A 23,686-nucleotide genomic window follows, 5' to 3' on the forward strand; every position below is an offset into this window, starting at 1 on the left:
CAGATGTTGGCCTGCTAAAAAGCTTAATTCTAGTCACCATACTGTATATAAAATAAGAAAATGTATAAAATAAAAATAAAAATAAAGAAAAACCATTGAATGAGAAGGTGTGTCCAAACTTGTGACTGGTACTGTATATATATAAAATAAAAAATATATAAAATAAAAATAAAAATAAAGAAAAAACATTGAATGAGAAGGTGTGTCCAAACTTTTGACTGGTACTGTATATATATAAATAAAAAAATATATAAAATAAAAAAGAAAAACCAAAGAAAAACCATTGAATGAGAAGGTGTGTCCAAACTTTTGACTGGTACTGTATGTATATATATTTATATATATTATATATATATATATATATTATATATATATATATATATATATAAAATACGAGACATGCGACAGGGAGGTCTGAGGTAAAACACCAGGTGGCAGTAGAGCTCAGATATATCTGCAATTCAACTTCTAAACCAGTAAGCGAAGAAGAAAACGGACCAATCACAGACAGCCAAGCGCTGATGCGGAAGCGCCAACGCGGAAGTAACATTCAGATCCTTTAGTTTTCCTCTGTCCCACGCCTTTTTGCACTTTGATCGTGTCTTGTTTTTCCCTTCCTGTCGTCCAGACGTCTCTGCCACCAGACACCACAGACAGAGGACATGTGGTCCAGCGGAGAAGCAGTGTTTGGGGCCGCGGAGACGCCGCTGCTGTGGCTCGGGGCTCTGACCGCGGCCTGGCTGTCAGTGTGCTCCGTGTGCCGGCTGCTGACCGGGATCAGGGTGTGGGTGCTGGGCAATGGACGGCTGGTGGCACCCACCAACCTGGGGAAGTGGGCAGGTGAGAGACTGTGTGCATAAGGACACATGTATGTATATTTATAATATTTATTTTAAACAGCATTTGCAAACAGATCAAATATTAGTTATTAGTATTAATAACTTTTTAGTTAGTTTATTCTTAGTTATGTTAATTTTCATAATGCATGAAGTTTTGGTAAATTAGAGGAATGACAGTGTTTGGATTCCTGGAAAAAAATCACTTTAAATCCTGTAATATTAATAATAATAATAATAATAATAATAATAATAATCTTTATTTATAGTGCACATTTCATACAGACAGTAGCTCAAAGTGCTTAAATTAAGTAAAATATAAAAATAGATAAGATAAATGAATAAAAAATAGTAGCAGAATAACAAGTTTGTACACATTATAACAAGTTTGTACAGAGCAACAATAAATATAAAACAGAAAAACATATTACATTTAAAAATTGTATATACAGTACCAGTCAAAAGTTTGGACACACCTTCTCATTCAAAGTTTTTCTTTATTTTTTATTTTTATTTTTTTCTACATTGTAGATTAATATTGAAGACATCCAAACTATGAAGGAACACATATGGAATTATGTGGTAAACAAAAATTATGCTAAACAAACCAGAATATAGTTTATATTTTAGATTATTCAAAGTAGTTGAATGAGAAGGTGTGTCCAGACTTTTGACTGGTACTGTATGTATATAATAAATATAAAAATAAAAAAAAATAAAACCATTGAATGAGAAGGTTTGGACACACCTTCCAAACTTTTTTCTTTACTTTTTAATATATTTTTTTCTACATAGATTAATATCATCCAAACTATGAAGGAACACATATGGAATTATGAAAAAAACAAATATAACAAAAGAAATGTTTTATAAGAAAAAAGTATTGAATGAGAAGGTGTGTCCAAACTTTTGACTGGTACTGTATGTAGAAGTGATTGAGTACATAAAAGATCAATTGAGGGATAGTTTTGGGACGATGTGGAGGGTGAAATAGATGTGTTTTTAATGATGAAAATATGTCTGCATTGATTCACTAAACATGAATCCAGACTGCCAAAATGGGCCCCCAAGAAAACATCTATGCTGTAGTACATTATCTATTTTTTATTAATTTCTTCATATTATCAAAAAAGAGCCCAAATCATTTCTTTGTTACTGTGAAAGAGTAACTCCACATCAAACTTTGGCAGCTCTGTTCACTGACCTCTTCTGGATGAAATTCACGGTTGCGTCTCTGACTCTGTCTGTACACGCAGCAGCTCAGCTTTTAACAACCTTAAATAGCCTCCAGTTGAATTTGGAAATAATACTTTGATTTAGTGTTTAACTCTTTATTTAGCAACAGCAAACAGCTTCTCTTTTTTTTTTTAAGATTATCAGCTAAAGATAAAAAGCTGTTGAGCAATGAAGCCTTTGACCAACCGGTCAGAGGAGCTGCATCCAGGAAACACCTCCTGCTTATGATATGAATATCCATAATTACTGTTTACAATGTTCCTGTAGATTGACTAAATTTATGGGTTTTTTTCTGAATTTGTTTTATTTTATTCTGTCACAGAAAAAAATACTTTAACCACTCCATGGACTACTTCTATGTTTGATAAAACCTTAATTTGGGAGCAGTAGCAGAGCAAAATATATTTTTTAAAACTGCTTTATAATGAGAGGAGTTTCTAATATTCTAAATGGGGAAAAAAGACCAAAAATATATAATGTAGTCCAGTCTAGTACAAAACCAGCTACATCTATGACCTTATAAATATATATATATAGTTGAAGTAACAGATATCCATAAACAAAAACTGAACATTGATATAAATATGTTAAAAGTAAACCTTACTGCAGATTTGTTAATAAAGCTGAACCACTGGGTGTGTATTACGAGCAGACACATTTCCTTTGATCTTGACATTTTTTCTGCCCCGCTCTTTGAACGCGACATGACCAGCCTGCACAGCTCTGTGCTTGTTGCACAGGTTGCACAATAAGTTCGCCCTGACTGTTTCATGGCTCACGCTGGTGATTGTGAAGTCACCAGTCTGCTGATAAGATTTTGCTTCATCACATATCTGTTACACCTCTTTGTCGTTCTCAGTCCGTGGTGGTCCTCACATTAAATGCTAAGAATGGGCAGGGAATGATCAGCCTTTTGTCACACGCTGTAAACTGTAGTAAATCTTGTCATGGGATTATGGCTCGAGGGGATTATCAAATCAGACTGAATGACGTCCGTCTGTCCGTCTGTCCGTCCTCGCTCTGAACTGAACCTTGAAGTTTGAACAGACTGCTGGGATTGTTTTAATGTATTCCAGTCTGGTGTTCAAGGTTCACACACAAAAAAAATTGTTGGACCACAAGTATTAGACCTTTTCTGAATAATGATTTGAAAAGAAATAGGAAAAGTATTTTTGGATATAGCCTCCATGGTCAGTGGAAATACGATGACAGATGTCTGGTTTTGGTTAAATCTTTCATGCATTTGCAAAACATATTTCACAATCCTAACCTTTTTTTTTTTACAATTATATTACAATATAATAATAAAAAAAAAAAAAAGCTCTTCATTAAAAAGGTGTTCATGCGCATTGTTGACAATAATAATTTCTGCACTCTTTTTGGGACACGGGAACAAATAAGTATAACAAATTATATAAATCTTTTTTTTTTTAACACTTTATTTTTGTTGCTTTTACATCATAGATGGAACACATTATAAACAATTTTGTTATGTATATATAATGATAAATATTTTTTTTATTATATTATTTTTGAAATTAGAGTCTAGATTGAATCTGAGCAGACTTCTTATTTCAACTGTGTGCTCGTCAGTCTGCCAGAGAAACCCAAATGTTATGAGGATGTGTGCCGAAAGTTGCCTTTGATCTTTTTTTGGGTGCAGCTAAAAATGGAAACGCGTCAGACGGGGTGTTATTTTTTTTTTTTCAAATTATTTTTGGAATCGGGCTCCACATGCGAAATGATTCAGAATATCCGTTGATGCAAAGGAGCCAGTTGGCCTCGGCTGCTGCTGCTCTCATTCACAAAGTTTGTCTCTGTGAAGTGAACTTGATTGAGAGGAGGATGGCCTGATTATGCAAGAGGACGAGAGCCATTCATGAATGAGATCACGGGAACCTCAGGATTCTGGTTCACTGCTACCCACGTCTCACTTTATTTAGTGTGTGAGAGAGAGAGAGAGAGAGAGTCTGAGGCAGTGTAACATAGCACCATTGTAATGCTAATCTAATGAATGAATGAATAGCGTCCTGCTATTTGAGACGATGCTTCAATTATTTAGGTTCATTAGACAATTTAAAGTGTTTATATCTAAAATAGTGTTTTTTGCTCACAATCAAATCAGTGCTTTTTTAACAACATCATATGTCTTCATGCTGTCTGATATTAATGTACAATCCATTTTTAAATCTTCTAACATGGGCAACAGAGACATAAACTGTACACATACAAATGCAAGATTTGAGAGGGTTTAGTGCTTCATTTAAAGTGTAATGTGTATTAAAACTAGAAACGCTGAATGAACACAAGGCTGTTGGGTGTCACTAAATAGCATCTTTCTATTCTTTCTAGACTAGGACAATCAACTTGATTGTTCCAGTTGTACTTGGTGCAATGTTTTACAATACATTAGAACCGCGACGGATGACTTTCACAATCTTCTTAATATTATGAAATTGCACAAAATGAAACATGCCTAGTATAATTTCATAAAGGCTAAACATGACATTTTTTCAAATGTCCCAAAGATATTCAGTTTGCTGGGATGTAAAACTGTGGAGAGATGCAACAAATTCTCATTCTTTTGGCTTGAGAGTTTAAATCAAATAATCTTTGGTAGGTGACCATGGTGTTAATGGGATAACGCCCCTCAAGCTGGCATAATCAGGAATTAATGGTATTTGCTGGGATGTTTAATGTATATAGCAGAATTGTCTTAAAACTTGCATTCTCTCTACTGACCAGCAGGGGGAGACTCCTCCGGTTGCAGAAAGCAGTCAGATTGTCTATAAGTCTATGAGAAAATGACTCTACTTCTCTCTTGATTTATTCCCTCAGTAAACATTGTAAACATGAGTTTATGGTCTCAATCTCTAGTTTCAAGTCTTCTTCAATACAGCATGATGTTCATTTAGTAAATTATGCTCCATTTAGAGTCAAACAGACCATAAAGCAGGGTATGCTTTAGGGCGGGGCTTAATGTGATTGACAGGTCGCATCCGGTACTAGAGACGTTTACGGCGTCTCTACTTCACTCCTCCGCATTCCAAATACGGTAACTTACGTTTGCAAAAAACACTTGGCGACTACCGTATTGGAAGATGGCGACAGAGGAAACGCCCAGCTTGTGGTTTCAAAACGGCAGTTCACAAACCAATTGGTGACGTCACAGTGACTCTTTCCACTTCGTACATACAGTCTATGGTTCCAACCCTAATTGCAGTTATTGGCAGAATTAACTAAACATTTCCTCTGCCAATTATTTCTGCATGAAATCCTTTTTTCTCCTTTAGCGGAAATGAAAGAGTCTGGAAGTAGGGCAGGACTTGTGCTTTTATTTTTGTTGCAGAAAGAGATGATTTATTCCCAGTCCTTCAATTATTTTCAACAATGAAATGATGCTGGCTATCAAACCCAACAGCCAAAGCAGTGACACACACAGCAGCCCCATCATCAGAGCACCTAGCCAGTCTAACCTACATTCCGCAGGAGATGGCACTTTCCTAAAATAGACCTCGTTTTTATTTGACTGAAGGGAACATTCACTCGGCTGTAAAAGCTTTTTATTTTTATTTCTGTTCCGACTGCAAAACAGTTCATTCCTAAAACAACTAAAAATAACCCCGGCCTATGTTTCCCTCATCATCGTGCCTGCAGACTCGGCATCACTCTCCCCTCCTTCTCCTCTGTTCTATTTTTAGTTGCCCCCAGGATCCCCCATGTTTCGTGTTTGTCATTTCCTCTCCTCTTTCCTCCCCCACTCCCTCCCGGTCGGCTCTGCTCTGCTGCAGCCCCAGAGGATGCATCGGCACCTCGGCATCATCTGTACTTAAGAAGATCACACAAAAAGGGGACATGGGTGCAGCGAAAGGGTGGATAGACAGATGAGTAAGAGGAGGAATTAATAGTACTCTAAAAAAAGAACAAAATATTTAGCTTGAGATAAACATCTCTGCGGGGATATTTGTAATAGACGTTGCGGCAAAAGCACAAACATTTCATGAAAGCAGCAGCGATCAGGTGTGTAGTGCTCTCTGATATAATCCTCGAATCAAAAAAATAATATAGAATGAAAAATAAAGATTTAATAAAGATTGATTTAAGCCAATAGCCAGGTTTGTTATCAAAGCTGTTGGACTGGTACTATGTATTGGCAGATAACCGGAGTTTAGGCTTTTTTTGATGATGATTTTCTTCCTCGCAGTGCTCATGTCTGTCACAGGCTCTCTCTGGTCTCCATAGAATATGATCTTTAATCTTTGTGCCAGCATAAAAACAAACAAAATGGATTAAGCTTTAGTATAAAACAATAATTCCATAGATGTTATGGGCCCGGCAGCCGAACCAACTAATTTTTAAAGGCGTCAGCTTTTGATTGGCAAAACTGAAACCACGGTTTTAGCCACCTTATATTATTAGTAATTAAGATTTATGCAGTAATGGAAATGTGACATTAAAGAATAGAAGGTTTTATTACAGTAAACCAACAAAATTCTTTATAGATTGTGTTTTATTTGTGACAGAATCTGAATCTCAAGTATTATCACATCCACCAGTGAAGTCATTGTTTACTGAATTGTCTCACATTCCACAGTTTGTTGTCACTACTTTTTCATTACATTAATAAGTTGTTGCCACTGATGGAAACCAAAGGCCAAGAATTGGCTGCCAATTTCTCGAAAACTGTTGACTGTCACTGTTGAGCCCTGAAGAACCAAAATAACTCCAGAACACACTGATTCACAATTCATTTTTATCTTATCTTCAGTTTACTTTGACTGAGTCAGTTTTGAATTGAGCCTGCACTTATGTTGGTGCACCTTGCGTGTCGTATTTAATGAGCGTAACAGTCTTAAAACCCCGCTAGCGCCCCTAGGGGCCGCGCTGCTCAGTGCACCCAACCAATATTCCCATCTGAATTTGCACTTCATTCCCACAAGTAGGTCTAAACCACAACGCAAACAAAATGAGAACAGAATAGTATTAATAACGACACACTATTGGCGCTCTTAAAAACCCTCAACGAAGAAGAACACATAAGTTCACACAAGGACAAGATGAATATTGTAGTCTGAGCCGGGCCTTCCAAAGTGATACAGGGTCATATCGTAATGTCCTCACGCTCCGTCCCACTCTCATCTACTTTTTGTTATATTTAGCCAGAGGTGTGATGAATAGTTCCTTCTGTAAGATGGGAATAGCTAAGAATAGTTCACCGCCGCCGCCGCTGCTGCTGCTGCTGTTTGTGCCAGGCAGTTCCAGGGCATCCGTTCGCTCGACTGCCACTGATGACTGAGAGGACCTCGCTCTTCCCCCCCCCTCTCTCTCTCTTTGTCCTCCTTATTCACCTCGGCTGCTCTCCGTATCTGCTCATCCTGCAGTAAATCTATCCACACCGCTGTTTACAGCTCTTTACCCCGTGGGAGTCAATTCATTATATTTTTCTAAAGCATTTTTTCGTGCTGAGAAATTGTGTTTTTTTTATTTTTTTTTGGCACTATACACTTTCCAGGGATCACTTGTCAGTCAAGCAGTCAATATAACTCTGCCATCTTTTATCTTTGTATTTCTGTGGTGATAAAGTTCCTGGGGGTGGCGCTCTTTGTCTGTTCATACATGGTGGTTGTAGAAGTGGAGGCAGTTTAAGCAGCAGGTTAATGCCGATGGAGTAATTAAATGATCAACAATCACTCATTGGTGTAATGTTTTAGTGTCTACCTACTTTTTGGGTTTTTTGACGTCTGCAAATTAAGCTTCTGTCAACTTTTTTAGTTTTTTGGTCTGTGGTCTTTTTCTGTCTTAGTTGATCTATATACATTTCTTCATCAAAGACAGCTTAACTTCATTTTTTTTAATGAACCAACCACTATAGCCCCAGTTTTGCGTTCTTGTTAAGAATCCATCACTTTTTCTTGTATCGTGAATTTTCTAGTGAACATGGAGAAGCATATTTTGTCTTATTAAAGTCTGGATTTTTACATTTGATTAAGGAAATTATATAATTTGTCCTGCTAACTCTGTCTCTGTCTGTCCTTTTTTTTTTCCTCTTTCAGTTGTGACAGGAGCCACAGACGGGATTGGGAAAGCTTATGCGGAGGAGGTAAGGTCACCTGGATTTGTTTTCAGACTCCTCACCTTAACATCAGAGGGCCAAAGTGAAACACAAAGGGAGAGGGTTAGGTGGAATCTCTCTATGTCAAACACATATAGAATAGTAATTAATTCATAAAGGTGTGCCTGTAATGTTCGTTTGTAAGCTTCAACATGCAAACAGGTTTGTATTTGTAATTTCAGTGGGTGTGTTAAAACAATACACTTTTGTCACTGTAAACTTGTAAATGTGATTTGTTCCTTTTACATCTTTTTTGAATGTTTGTATATTCAGGTAACTTCCTTCAGGTTTTATTACTTGGGACTGAATATTAAGGCCTTTTGTGCACATAGATTTGGGAGTCTGGAGTTTGTGATTGAACAAACCATTCAGATTTATCTCCCTTCCCTATGTCACATGCAGGCTCATTAACATATACCTCTCCAACCACAGCTTGAGAACTACCTTTGCAAAGTTAAGCCATATTTTTCTTGCAAGCCAATCAGAGCAGACTTTTTAGTTTTTTTGGGAGGCGGCTTAAAGAGAGCTAAAAATGGAGCGTTTCAGACAGAGGGGGAATACAGATATATTTACACAGACAGTATGAGAAAAATAATGTGTTTTTTTTTAACATCAAAGCATGTGAACATGTTCTAGTAAAACCCCATAATACAAGCTTGAACCTAAAAATTTGTATTATAGGTCCCCTTTAATTTCTAAGTAATCACTTGCTACCTAACTAGGACAGCCCCACCTTTCTCTAAATGGTTACTTTTAAATATAGGTTTTACCAGGTGATATCATTTGTTGACCTACCGGTGGTTGTGAAGGCCTGACAAAAATTCCTCTATAATCCAAGTTTACCTGAGTGCCGAAAACCTAGTGGACAACAGGTGAGCTAGGAGCTTTTCTGAGATGACATGGTCATCACTGATTGGTCAGAACATGAAGATCAACCCTGTCTCACTCACCGTTACCACACAGACAAGGCTTGTTCACTATGTGTCTTGTGGATTTAAGCTTGAAGTAATAGTGGTTGATGCACAAACTTCCATTTCTGCAGGCAGACGCCTAAATCTTCAGACACCGAAAATAAACCCGTTTGACATTTGAAAAGTTATGAACAGAAATAACAGATACATTACCCGTTTACAGAACTACGACTGCAGTGACTAAACAAGCACTACTTTATAAACGATTTAAAGTTCCGTAAACACACCTTTTTGTTTAATGCCACCTCTTTTATCTATCACCTTACTACAATAGTAGAAGCACATGATTTAAGTGTAAATGCGTGACGCCTTTGTTGAAATGTTTTTTTTTGTGTGTGTTTGCAGCTCGCCCGCCGAGGCTTCGCCATCGTGCTGATCAGCCGCTCTCAGGAGAAGCTGGATGACGTTTCCAAGGCGATCTGTGAGTCCTATGAACACAATGGAATTGAATTTATTAGGTTTTTTTAAACATGCAGCAGACAAAAACAGTGCCAGACATGGAAAATCAATGGAGAGTGATGATTTTTTTTATTTTTGGGACGCGCCGCATATAAATCACGGCGAAACACAATACGTAGCTCAATATAACTCTGTTTAATCCATCAGTCTGACTAATCCCACATCTTACAGTCGAGGGAAATCAACAGGACTTGTGGTCCGAAGGCACATGACTAATGCGGTCCATGTGTTCAGTATGACAGCTGCTGGAGTGGAGTTCAGTCCCACTGATCCATGCTGCTACTCAGCCTCATTTATCCCGAAACCTGAAATGTTGCATCCATATTGCACTGTGTGATAGTCCAACGGGGCCAAGTGACTAAGACTAAATGATATTGCAATGAATTGCATGTTTTTCCCCCAACAAGTGATCCTTTATTGAGTGGAGATTCAGCGGGACTCTTGTGCTTTTGGCTACGAGGCAGTAAAGCCTCCTGCTGGAGCTGAAAGTGAATCTGTCCAATTAAATGAAAGCTGCCTCTTAAGGGAGGGATATCCTCGTTGATGAAGAAGGATTATTTCAGGGTTTAATTTATTTTTTTCTCCTCCTCTCCTCTGGTCTTCCATATTCCAAAGTGTCGGTTTTCCAGCAAATCGGTCATTCATAAATGCTTTACGCAAGTGAGCGATTTCTGGGGTCTTTCTTTGCTTCTCATAATATGCAAAATTGAAATGTTTTGTGATTACAGCGAGCAAATGTGGTGTGGAGACCAAAACGATCGCAGCAGACTTCAGCACTGTGGATATCTACTCCAAGATCGAAGATGGACTTGCAGGACTGGAGATTGGAGTATTAGGTAAGAGTCACTCAGCTCACTTTTCATAGAATTGAGTAAATTGGCCATATGAGATGGAAAATTCAATCTGAATTAAAACCTGCAGCCATCAGGAATGCAGTAAAACCCACTATATTAAATGTAAATTTTTCATGTAATCAGAAAGGTTAATTCCTCCCGGCTTCTCCAGCCCTTTGCTGCCCTCCTAAGATTGGAGAGAGCAATAACACGCTGAACTACATATTACAGAAATGCCTCCTTCCTTTTCCTCCATCACTTTAACATTATGTAGTCTTTTCAATATCACCGTTCTTCTATCTTTTCTCTCTTGTTAACAGTGAACAATGTTGGAATATCATATTCTTACCCTGAATTCTTCCTCAACGTCCCCAATCTCGACACGGTAAGTGAAAGGTTCATTATGATGCTACTTACCATGAATGTATCAATGATTATATCGACAAATACAATTTTTTTTGGGAACGTTTTACAAGATTGAAAGGAATATGAGTGGTAATAATATATAGTTTGTCATTTTGCCTTTTATGACAATCTTATTTCGATCAGGTCTGATTCATTTAGCTCCACTGCAAAAGGGAGTCTTTCCAGTATGCTGTATCTGCTCACATCAGTTTTCTGCCTCTTGTTGAATAAACTAAAGGGCAAGCAGAGTAAGACCAGATTCAATATTGTACTTTTATTGTAACTGGTATGACTAGTGTAATTATACTTTACTGCCTACCTAAAGCCAGCCTGTTGCTGACAATTGGCCACAAGAGGAAAATACAGGACATGCAGAGGCGAAGTGTAACAGTAGAGAAGAGTCGTGATAATTACACAGCATTCTCTACCTAAAGTTTTAGCCATTATAAGCTAATTGTCATTCCAGACCAAGTAAGGTTATAGCAGCAAAACTTTATTTAACTTAGAAGAAGTTGGATTTTTTGTTTGTTAGAGAATAGAGAGTCAAAGTCCCGACCCTCTGATGGACCACCATGGGACCTTATTCTGGGAAAACAGGGAGACCGAAGAATGAAACATTTCTGAATCCTTTAGAATTGTGCCATGAATTATACATATGATGTGTATCAATTTAAAAGATAATTTAACACTTCAAAAAACTGCTGAAGAATAAGACTGCAAATAATATATAATTAGAAAGTCTTCACAGCAAAAGGTCAGATAAGAGAAGTCTCTCTCTGAAGCTACCGTTCCCACACTGTTCCTACCGGGATGTAAACACACCAACAACGTGTCTTGCTCATTCTTTTGCTTCCCATTAGATAAAACCAGTCGCTGGAAAATACACATAAGCTAAAATAACGTTACATTTGTGCATGGAACACAGCTAAGTTAGCTAGCTAGCTAGCTAGCAAGACGAGATGTTTCACACAAAATGAAATGGTGCTATGACAAACCTACGACTTTCTTAACTTGTTAAAATATATTTTTTAAGTTTGAAACATAATATGTTAAATAAAAAAATGATATGTGTAATTGATGGCACAATTCAAACGGGATCAAACCCTCCGTTTCACGCCGTTGACTACTGTAAATATTTCTTTGCCAAATAAGGTCCCATGTGGGACACCGGAAGAGGAGGGATTTCGCCTCTATATTGAGTACTATGTCCTTTTTCAGAAGTTCCATAGTGTCCCTTTTAATGTGAGCAGCCTTTGGCATTTCAGTAAATCATTTCTACAATCTTGCACTTTTACAGATCGCAAGATAACATCTTTAACACCTGCATCCGTTGATACTTGAACGTATAAAAAAAAAGTGTGCAATTCTGAAAAAATGATGCACAAACACACTCACACCAAGTTGTAGTAATGCTCCTGCTCTTCTTGTTTCAGTTCATCGACACCATGATCAACATTAACATAACGTCCGTGTGCCAGGTGAGTGATGGTATTTTTAAAACGCTCCTGTAATTGAGGATTTTTGATTCACCATTAAAAAAAAATAATATGTATTTCCCCTTCAAGTTGATATTTACCATGTGGCTCTCCAAATTGTTCCTTGGAAAAACTGAAGAAGTTGAAGATAATTATAAATGTTAAAGTTTGAGGGGTGTGAAAATGTTCTCATATAGTCAATTAAGAGACACCTAGCAGAGATTATTTTTAAGAAGCGCTTCAGTCTGCACGACACAGACTCCCCGTTTGGTTAAATTCTCACTGCTGTGACGTCTTTTTAGTAATTAAGTGGATTCGAGTGGCTGAGGTGGTTTGAGATCCACTGACAGGAAGTCCCACAGATACTAGCAATAATACAGACACTCGTACGCAGCAGAAGGACATAAAGCCTAGTAGGTCTCTTCTTCCCTCTTCTCCATGTTCACCAGTTCCCAGAGCAGCAGCTAAAAGTCCACCCACTCTCTTTACTCTTAATTTATGTCATTCAATATTTCTTCTAACTGCTCCCTCTGCTGTCATTATCATCGCCTCTCTCTTTTTTTGTTTTCCCTCCCGGAACACCTCTCCATTTAAAAAAAAATGCGGATGCACACCTCCACACACTTCTCCGCCACCCACCCACACACATTAATATACTTTTTTTTTTTTTGTTTGTCAAAGCTTTCACTCTGTTTCTCACACTTGTTACCTTCTCTCTCTCTCTCTCTCTCTCTCTCTCTCTCTTTCCGTTGTTTCTCCAGATGACTCGTCTCGTTTTACCTCGAATGGTGGAGAGGTAAGTTTGTCTGACTTTAGCACTAAGTGATTTAATGATGTCTGTGAATCTACAGTAATCAACACGAGCACAAATGCATTAAGCAGCACATAGTGCTTTGAGTTGAAATGATGATATGAGCTTATGATATCATCGTTTCATAGAGTTGTGTTGTCTAAATCATTACTTGTTTAATACGTGAACAGTTGTATGTAATGCAATGCATAACTCTTGTAAACAGTTACAAATAAATAAAGAAATATATGCTTATTAACATTTGTGCCAAGAGATGGGTGAGAAAAAATTGATGCTGCTCTTATTTCTGTTTGTTAAATATAAAGCTGGAGTCTTAGCTTAGCTTAGCACAAAGACTGGAAACAGGGGAAACCGAGATAAAACAAAAAAAATATACCGACCAACACCTTTTTGAACCTTACTTATCAACATTATATCATGTTTGTTTCATCAGTACAAAAATTGCAGTATAATACGAACACCTCATGGTTTTATGTGCCAGACTACTTCTCTGCTGGGCGCTATCATTTCCTACACTTACAAAGGTGTATTTCACAAAAAGAATTACACTGAACATGAATTTGATCATTTTATTGTCTACCTTTACCATATTTTGATAGGAAAAAAAAAAAGATTGTGACATTGATTTAAACTAAAACACCAGTCACAGCAGCATATGAAGCCTCAGTTGACAGTAAAGTAAACATGATTTATTTGAATTTCAAATAGTAACATAAAGAGTTTTAATTATAAGTGGAATATAGTCTCTTTCGTAGTCGATGCTGTATAATCTGCATTTTGATAATTGTGATTACATAGAACATATAAATCTTTAAATCTGCATTAAAGCTGATTTATGATCATTTTTGTTTGTAGCTGAGTGAAACTAAGCCTTTACTTGCTAGGCCATCATATACACATACAAAATTCTATTTCTGAAAACATCATCTACCTCTAGCTTAGATTAAATATTGTATGAAATATTGATCTAACTGTACTTTTTGATCTAATCAATATCAACATGCTCTTCTTTAATGTACAAAAGCTTGCATGTACACAACGTACCGTGTCCTCTACTGGGATTGATTTCCAGTATTTATTGCACCCCCCCCCCCCCTTTCTCTCGTATTTTGCGTTTCTTGTCAGTGTAAATGAGCTTTTTCTTATATTCCCGATTTCCAGGAAGAAGGGGGTCATCCTCAACATCTCGTCTGCCAGCGGGATGTACCCTGTTCCTCTCCTAACCGTCTACTCCGCCTCCAAGGTAATTTGCAGTACACGGTTTGTGACCTTTTCGTGGAGCGTTAGCTGACGTGTTATCTGTAAACGCATCCCAGCATCATAAATGGTTTACATTATACCATGTACTGTGGTGCATGAGGACAAATCCATCTTTGTTCTCGTGTTGTGAATCGTTCCGGCTAATCCATTAACGTACATTCATGTAAAACGGATCTAGTAGAGCTGTCTCAATAACAGCAATATTGAAATATTGACAAGCCAACCGCCACAGTGGCTATGTTCACATTTTTTTCATTTTTGAATTCTTTGCAATGGGAGCGCTGCACGTTTGGGTTATTTCTTTCTGGTCACCGAGAGCTGGAACATGTTCAACTTTTAGGTATAAAGCCATCGTCACTGTCACTCGTTAACCCAGCCGTCCAATCACAGTGAAGGAGGGGCGGGGACAAATCCCTCAAAGACCAACCTTCACGTCCTACATGGTCTGCCCTCTCTCCCTATGTGCTTCAGCCTTTCCTTCACCCACAGCAAGTCCTCCATCTCGTGCCGACACTGTTAACTCTGTGGATATTACGTATCCTAGCAACCAGATGCAACAAAACGCCTCAACTGGAGAGAAAAAACCCCCCCACTGAGACTTGTTGTCACTCGGCATTCAACAATAAGTGTTGATTAGTCTAAAAAAAGTCAATTTCTGTCATTCTGAAAGCAAAAAAACAATAAAGCTGGTTTATATAGCGCTTAAATCAGGATATACCCCCCAATCAAAATTGCACCGCTGAGCCAATCATTATCACCACAGGAGAAATTCCATCACCATGACAGCCTTAGTATAGAGTGTAGACTGTGGAGGGGAGGGGGAGGGGGAGGGGGCGCATAACCAGCAAGCCCTCCAGCAATGTGTTGAGCAAAGAAAAGGCACTTGCAAATGTTTCCGATTTTTTTCTTGGAAATACACCTGTTTTCAAAGAACAATTCTGTGTAATTTAGAGTGGTGCCATTTGCCATATAAACCCTCAAAAAGCGTTTTTTGGTAAAGTCAGTAGCAATCTATAACATAATTATGCTTATTCTACATAAAATAAACTGTTTTAAACTATAAAAACATGCACTTAAATAAATAATTTATTATTTTCTTTAGCATTTTTGTCATATACAGATGTGCACTGATGATTGATGGGTAATATTTATGTTGATGTTGTCCAATGTCAAAGACTTCCGGATAGATTTCTCTTTGACCTCTTTACTTCCCCAATACAACAGTCTTAGTAACTCATTCTACTGTAAAATTCAACACATTTTTTGTAAAGTATAAGTATATATATATATATATATCTATATATATATATATATATCTATATATATATATATATATATAGATATATATATCTATATATATATATCTATAGATATATATATCTGTAATGGTGTGTTTGTGTGCACTGAGGCCCGTCATAACTACCTTGATGTTGTAACCATAGATGTTCAGCATTTATTTGGATGCAGGTATAAAGTTAGGGCGATCGTCCTTTTTTTTTTATATTTTTCCGGTTTTAATTGTTGCAAAAATAAATAAGTGGGTGACTAACTCAGGTCCCGAGGTAGTGCACCAATTAAAAATGTTTACAGGAGCATATGGCTGTCTCATGTGTGTTTGTTAGCTTAAAAAAACAAAAGAAAAAACCTGTTGTTTCATACTTTTAGCAGATTAATTTGCTGGTGTCTTAATAACAGGTCTTTTTTTTTTTTTTTTTTTTTTTTTTTAATCTTCTAAATCTCAGTGTCAGCAATGCAGGTTTAAAAGTGCATCCAAAATCCATCAAGGGTGAATCTTCATTTTAATGCTCGATTTAACGATCGTCTCAGTTCATTACACCTGCCATTAACATTGTGAAAGCTCATTGTACTTGAACTCTTTGTGCACGTATCTCCTCTTTGCTCGCTTTTGGACTGCAGATTTAGTTCTCTGTGTGTTCTTGTACTTTTGGGAATAGAAATGCCATCGTTTTTGTTTTTACTGGGACCGTAGTTATGGCCTTAACGACCTGCCTCTTTTATTTAATGTAGGCATTTGTGGACTTCTTTTCACGAGGACTGCAAGCTGAATACAAAAGCAAAGGCATCATCATCCAGGTAAATGAAAGCATCTTTAGTCCTTCTGCTAAAAGCACTCATGCCCTTTAATGAAGTCTGCTGGCTCATAACGAGAGTTAAAAATGCAATTTGAAGGAAAATCAATGAGCTTTAAGAAAATAAATGTTGTCTCAACACTGTGTCGACACTTTACCAAGTCCTATAACTAGTCACATTGTTCATTTCTGTGTCTTTTTTACTTCTTTTTCCTTCCCCAGAGTGTTCTGCCATTTTTTGTCGCAACCAAGCTGAGTAAAATCCGTCGGGCCACGCTGGACAAGCCGAGTCCCGAGCGCTACGTTTCAGCCGAGCTCAACACTGTAGGGCTACAGACCCAGACCAATGGCTACCTGCCCCATGCCATTATGGTAAGTCTCGGTATGTAATACTACGAACATAAAAAACGAGAAAAAGAGTCTGCTATAAACACATCCTGGATCTTCTCTTTGGGCTTCTTTTTGGGAACTTTCACACAAAGCAAGTCTGCTCTGATCACCAGGTATTCACCCGCCGACCAAACTCACCACTGAAAACAATGACTTACTGAATTACTGAAAGTGCTTCCGCCAGTCCGAACTTAAAATCACACAGCAGGCCAAATGTTCCTCCGCAGATTAGAGTCCATTTATATAATAAGCATGAACAAACTGAAATCTGACAATCTGAATGGCAGAATAATTTTTTTATTCTAGCACAACTGTTTTTTTTTTTTTTTTTTTCCTCTCTCGCAGTAATGGAGTAATGATCAAAGGTCTGTCATGGCAACAGGACGGAAATGGCTCCAATTTCACTTTAAACAAAAAAAAAAAGAGCTTCCTACCTGCTCAACTCCATTCACTGACTTAATGTTGTGTCGATGTTGCTAAAAGCATCTATCACGAAGTTAACATCCTCTGAAATGATGGAGTGGGATGCTCCTCTACTACCTCTCAGTATTGTGGGCATCCAAATACTGTAATTACTCTACAGAGACACGAGCATCGGAAAAAAACATGCAAAACACAAGTTGAGGGCGTTTATTTCTGCAGTTCCTCCACATGGTGTTGGATACTCTTGAACTGTGTGACCTGCATATCAATGATCATGTTTATTGATATACATATAAATAACAACACCGTCCGTTAACAGTGTACAGGGCGTCAATAAATCATTTGTCATAAGCAAGCCTTGGTAGATTGGGTGCAGTCGCCAGTTATTCTTTTGCATATAAGGTAAACTCAGCACACATTTTCCCTGCCACCTGCCTTCATATTTAACTAAACCATGTAGCGTCTGCTCTGATTATCTGATTATCTGATAATCCCTCTCCCTTGAGTTGTACAGATTGTTAGAATCCATAATTCACCAGTATGGCATTTCGACTGCTGTAAGGCTGCAGTCTATAATCTATATAATTAAAATAATAATAATAATAATAATAATAAGAGACCATTTTTCCAATCCAAGGGGAGTAAAATGAGGTGGCCCTTTCCCATTTCCTACCCATTACTTCTGGCGCCCCTTCTCAGACCACGACCGTCTTTGAATAGTTTCGTAAAGAGAGCATGTTCGTCCCCTTCGCTCGTACCAAACCCGCCTTCGAACTCAACCTTCATTTTTTATCTCGACATCATACTTGCAAAGTTTGCGTCGCTATCGAATTGACAAAATCTGTCCACAGACAGAAATATAACCACCTGGACAAAGTGCTCCAAAACAAAAGGTGTCTTCAGGATGACATTTTGACATGAAGACACACAAGGTGAAAACAAAACCAGTCTTGCTGTCGCTGAATGTGGAGCTAATGACCCCTTCCCCACCTCCATCAACATTACTCGGTGCACACCTTTTTTTCTAATTTAACCCTCATTTTGATCTCTACAACACACCTGTAAAGTTACTTTGGTCGCATCTTACACCGTTGTGACACTGTTGCTGTGGAAACCTATCCACAGACAGACAAACATATGGTTTAGTTCTGAAAACCCTTTCTGCGGTAGTTCCTGTGTCTCCAGCAGCACATTGTGCCCTGAACCACACACACACACACACACACACACACACACACACACACACACACACACACACACACACACACACACACACAGTCACAAGGTCAAAACCATAGTAGCCACACGCTGTAGCCGCTGGTCATAAAACTAAACGGTTATGGAAGTGAAGGGCGCTACAAAGAGTGTATCGCCCCTCTCCACCATGCACATAATTCATTTCCCCTTATTATTATTATATGGATTTAATTATATCCCAATTTAGAAGAAATAACACGTTCCAGATTTTAAAGTAAATCAGTTTGAGCAATTCAAATAATGCAATTAAGAGGAAATCCTTATTGGTGATTAAGTGAATATGGTGAGTCAATGAAAGAACCATTTATGATGCTTCATAAAGCTGCTACTTACTTAAGAAGAAGATTAAAAGCAGTGGGGGTTTCTTCAGAACAAAATCAACTGTTGCAGGCGCCGTACTGTTGTCTGGGAAACTGTCGAGTACACTTTCATTACGGCCACAGCAGAAAAGATTTCATTTACTTTGTTTTTCTTAAACAGCCTACTAATGCACAATATATGAAAAGAAAACTGCATATTTGTTGAATTGTTCCAGGAAGGATACGTTAACCATAATTAACAAGGGATTTGTAGCTTTGTAGCTTTTCATAACAGTTTTAGAAACAGGCTGAAATAAAAAGAAATAACAATTTCTATTTAAGATGTGCAGCTACTCTAGAGAACGGTGCAAAAACATGGCTGTAGGAGCATAAGCAATAAAACCAAACACAATTACCAGCTTTTTCATTCCTTCCCTCTCCCCCCCCCTTGCCACAGTTGTTGCTTCTGTGGGTCAGAAATTAATAATGAACGCTAATCTGTTATTTGTAAATGCCACCAGCTGACCATGTTATTTCTCCTCCGCAGGGCTGGGTGACTACAGCGCTGCTCCCTGCCAAGATCCTCAACAGCCACGTGATGGGGATGGGTTTGTCCCAGCGCGCTCGATACCTTAAGAAGCAGAAGCAGGGTTAGACGGATCCGCTCGGCGCCCGGTGACGGAAGGGGGACCAGCTGTGTTAATAAAAAAAAAAAAAAAAAAACCCACTCGTCCCGACTTCGCCGTCATCGCGGGGACCAAAGAAGAGAAGAAAAGGTGACAGTTTCTGGGCAACGCCTCAGTCGTCCCCCCCCACCCCCTCCCCCCCTTTCCCATTACTCCCAGTCATAGATGGTGCGAGACAGCATCTGGCCACTGTGTGTGTGTGTGTGTGTGTGTGTGTGTGTGTGTGTGTGTGTGTGTGTGTGTGTGTGTGTGTGTGTGTGTGTGTGTGTGTGTGTGTGTGTGTGTGTGTGTGTGTGTGTGTGTTGTGTGTGTGTGTGTGTTTGTGTGTGTGTGTGAAAAATAATGCCCAACAAAGTGGCGCTCGTCATCGAGTGATCAGCTGTAATGAATGGAACGCTAATGCAGAATTTAAAAAACAATTCCCCGAACCATCCATCTGTCTGCAAAAACGTGATTGAAAAATTAAGCCCAGATGATGAAGGGGAAAGAAGCAGATCATTGGGAGGTGAGGTTGGAGGCCTCTGTGTATTGTTGTGTGTGTGTTTGGTGCATATTTAAGCTTAAAGCTGTTTAGGAAAACACTGGAGGTGGTACTTACTGTTGACACTTTCTACAGCACTTAAATAATGTTTCATTAAACTAATTAAGATACAAAAGGCTGAAATGGGTTTTGTGACATTAATAGCTTCCTTTTTTTTTCATATAACAAGTTTGTTTTTCATTTTCTGGGCAGTATTGATGGACTGGTGAAGGGGATGCGTGTTTAATTTAACCACATTTCATCTGTGAAAAAATTAATGACCAGCACAGACTGTGAAGTTCTGCTGGAATATGAAAATGTGTGTTTTGTTTAGAAACTAAACTGATTTTGAGTGTGGGGGGGTTAATAGTGTGCAACATCTACGTTAATCTCAGATCTTTTCATCTTTTTATTGTTGGATTTACTAAAATGTTAAAGCAGACCAAATGTACAGACGAGACAAACCAATGAGCAAGTTTACATTTCAACTGACTTTTTCTCGTTTCAAAGCTACATGTATGTTGAGTTGGTGTTTTCATAGAGTAGTAGTGATGCTCCATTGATTTGTCTTGGTATCAGCTTTAAGTTATACTGTAATAATCCCCGTGGGCATCTTGTACTCTTTATGTGCAGCAGCAGAGGACCGACATCTGTCCTAAGTGCTTTTCTCAACGATATGACAGTTAGATGCATTCTTAATACCTGTGGTGCATGTTGTTTTGGGGGTGAAACAAGAGCAAACCAGAACACCTGGAAAACTGAATTGCATTTTGTTCTCAATAAATATAATTTTGAATAACTTCCATCATCTGTCTGCTCTGTCTTCTTTCACTCGGTTTCACCTTTCTTGTCATTTGTGTTTTGAAACACATGGCATCAAGATTGAGAACATTTTAGCCAGTTTTATGCTGAACTCATGGAGAGGCCTGATAAGAGAACAGTTTTAATCTCTTTATTAGATAAAATATGTTTGAGTTTGGAGTCATATATCACATGTAAGTGTATATTATCTGTGAATCTTATGTGTATATCTCTGATACCATCAAACCTAAAAATCAACTGTAGAAAAATGCCTCATACACACATTCTGTCATCCATCAGCTCACATAACTCCCTCGAGTGTTTTTTTTCCCATTATTAGTCATTTTCACAATCCATCCAAATGTGTCGCTTCATCCACGTCCTGCCTCTTCCTTCCCACCCAAACACCACCATCACCACCACCACCACCACCGTCCGGTTCCCATGCCAACAGTTTCTGGGCGATTATTCCGGGTGCACCGGTATGGAAGCTGCGGAAGTGTGTCATCGCTGAGAATGTAGGAGGGAGGAGAGGAGGTCTGTGTGTGTGCGTGGAGGGATGCCCAAAGGAAGAAAGGAGTGGGAGAGCGTGGAGAGACGTATATAAAGGGTGCTCAGAGTCCACGGATCCATCAGGCTCACTCTCACTCATCGTGATTTCACAGCAGAGTTTCTGAGCAGACAGCAGCGATACCAGGATCTCTCAAATCATCTCCCATCAAGCAGAACCCTCAGGACTGAATATTAAACAGCTCTCACTGATTGAGAATTGTATTTCATATTTTTACAATTTCTTTTTTTTAAATGATCTCCACCAGAACTTGTGGAAACATCTGATCAGATACTCCAGAATCTGTCAACAAGCAGGCTTTGAAATCCTACGTTTCGTCGTCGTCGTCGTCCTCCTCGCATTTGGGCCACCACCGTTTCGCCATGGCGACCAGCATGGACACGCTCCCTGCCCATCTGCTGCCTTTGGTGATGGAGGAGTTCCCCCAGTCCCTGGCCACAGCTTGTGTCTGCAGGGCGGGCCGACGCGAGCCCCGCCTCCGCTGCGTGCAGTGCGGCATCATCGAGGAGGAGGAGGAAGACTGCTCCACCCTGGAAGAGAACCAAGCCCTGCGGTCCTTCCTGCAGACCGTGGAGAGCCTGAGGAGGAGCACCAGATGAGCTCCTCAAGAGGAGGTTCTTGCCTCGCTCTGACATGTTTGACCTATTTGGCTTCCCTGCAACAACAAAAAAAAAAAAAAAAAGGACAGTTTGGAGACCAACGGATGTCGACAGTATTTACGGGCGCAGACTGTGCTGACTTTAAACCTGAGTCGGCGGTGATATTTTTGGTAAAACTGTCAACACTGAAGGACGCCATATATGGCGAGCATGCACCGAGTCGAGGCACTAAAGACTTGTGATGGACTGCTTCCAAGAGCTGGTCAAAAAAGAGACACATATTTGTATTTTCAAAGTAAATATGCTTTGTTGTATAGTGGTTTTCTGCAAAGCTTTACTTTCACAAAGCCAAAGTTCTTATATTATTCACATGATTGCGTCTGTTTTTTCTTAATGCACATATTGCCTGCTGCTAAGATTTTGAAATGAATTATAAAGCTGTTGTTCTAATATATATCGTGGTCTGTTTCCTCTTTTATTAAAGCCAAAATCTGTTAAATTCCATGTTGACAACTTAAACACACATCATACATCAAGTCTCCTGTTGCTTGAGACCGAGCACTACAAGCTGTGTTTTTAAACGCTGCTTCACAGAAAGCCATTAGAATCTCTCAGGCCTTTCCATGTGGTGGCACTATTGATACACTTTTTTTGAGCTGAATAGCACAAACCATTATGTACTATACAACAATCCCTCCTCTCAGTCCAGGCTGACTCAATATTAAAACCTGCAATCTGTACGTGTGATATAATTGAACCGCAAATTCATTTTTACCTTCGATTGTTTTTGGAGAAACAAAACAAAAGACGCAGTGATGAATCACGAGGGCCACAGCACACGACTACAGCAGCACACCAATCCCTCCACATATCCAGCAGTGCACTCCTTCGGCTTTAGCAATAAAACAAAATTTCACCCTTTTATCTGTGGATTTTCCTCCGCCTCCCTCTTTTTTTTTGTGACTAAATCAGTCCTCCTGTGACCAATTCATTCCCACCATGTTGAGTGTCATCAAGGGCTTTTTTTTATTTTTATTTCCTCTGCATCATCTTTGCACACAAAAGAACGTGATACTTTTCAGTAAAAAAAAAAGGCAGAAACAAACAATTATGAAGCAGCTTCTACAGGATGTATAAACAGTTCTTTGAATCGAGGATATATTGATTTAGAAAAATATTGTTGTGAAATACGCTCCACAGACGTCTGCTGCATAAGAGTATTCAACAGATACTGTATGCCAGCTGCAGCCTGTTTCGTTTTTCGGTTGTTATGTGAATATCGACTTCTTTATGAGGGAGACTTTTTTTCTTTTTAAACAAAAAAAAGGGGAATAAGAACAACTCTTTTCGCTTCTGTTTTATTCTCCAATTAATTTAGCGATCACTGCAGTGCTACAAAAGTTACAGGCTGTTTTTCCTTTGAGTGCTCCAACAGACTTGAGTCCACCACTGTTTAATCATTTATAAACCCCTAATCTCAATTTAATTAGCTAATAAATAAACACACTTTTTCGACAAATCACATTTTTCTAAACCACGATTACATAACATTGTTTTTTTAAAACTAATGAGACAAAAGAGGTTTGTTGATATTCACTGAGAGTCAAACGCCTGGATATTTACACACACTATTGACTCTAAGTGTTAAATAT

At 38.6% G+C, this 23,686-nt stretch overlaps 1 protein-coding gene across 1 annotated transcript; it reads left to right on the top strand.

Moving 5' to 3' along the window:
• The first annotated feature begins 541 nt into the window (after nt 1-541).
• Nucleotides 542-19,804, top strand: hsd17b12b (hydroxysteroid (17-beta) dehydrogenase 12b). The gene is made up of 11 exons (XM_054610789.1): nt 542-840; nt 8,126-8,172; nt 9,501-9,576; nt 10,343-10,450; nt 10,768-10,832; nt 12,286-12,330; nt 13,089-13,123; nt 14,300-14,381; nt 16,427-16,492; nt 16,711-16,860; nt 19,405-19,804. Exons 1-11 carry the CDS (start codon nt 663-665, stop codon nt 19,510-19,512), a joined length of 960 nt encoding a protein of 319 aa, XP_054466764.1. The 5' UTR covers nt 542-662; the 3' UTR covers nt 19,513-19,804.
• Nucleotides 19,805-23,686: the final 3,882 nt, after the last annotated feature.

The sequence above is a fragment of the Anoplopoma fimbria genome, chromosome 2 (genome assembly GCF_027596085.1).
Source record: "Anoplopoma fimbria isolate UVic2021 breed Golden Eagle Sablefish chromosome 2, Afim_UVic_2022, whole genome shotgun sequence".
Taxonomy (NCBI): domain Eukaryota; kingdom Metazoa; phylum Chordata; class Actinopteri; order Perciformes; family Anoplopomatidae; genus Anoplopoma; species Anoplopoma fimbria.

Excerpts from the sequence above, each read along its gene's own strand:
- hsd17b12b (XM_054610789.1), top strand. The coding sequence starts at position 663 with ATGTGGTCCAGCGGAGAAGCAGTGTTTGGGGCCGCGGAGACGCCGCTG. Across the intron at positions 8,173-9,500 it reads GGAAAGCTTATGCGGAGGAG|CTCGCCCGCCGAGGCTTCGC; the intron begins GTAAGGTCACCT and ends GTGTGTTTGCAG. Across the intron at positions 16,493-16,710 it reads GCAAAGGCATCATCATCCAG|AGTGTTCTGCCATTTTTTGT; the intron begins GTAAATGAAAGC and ends TTCCTTCCCCAG.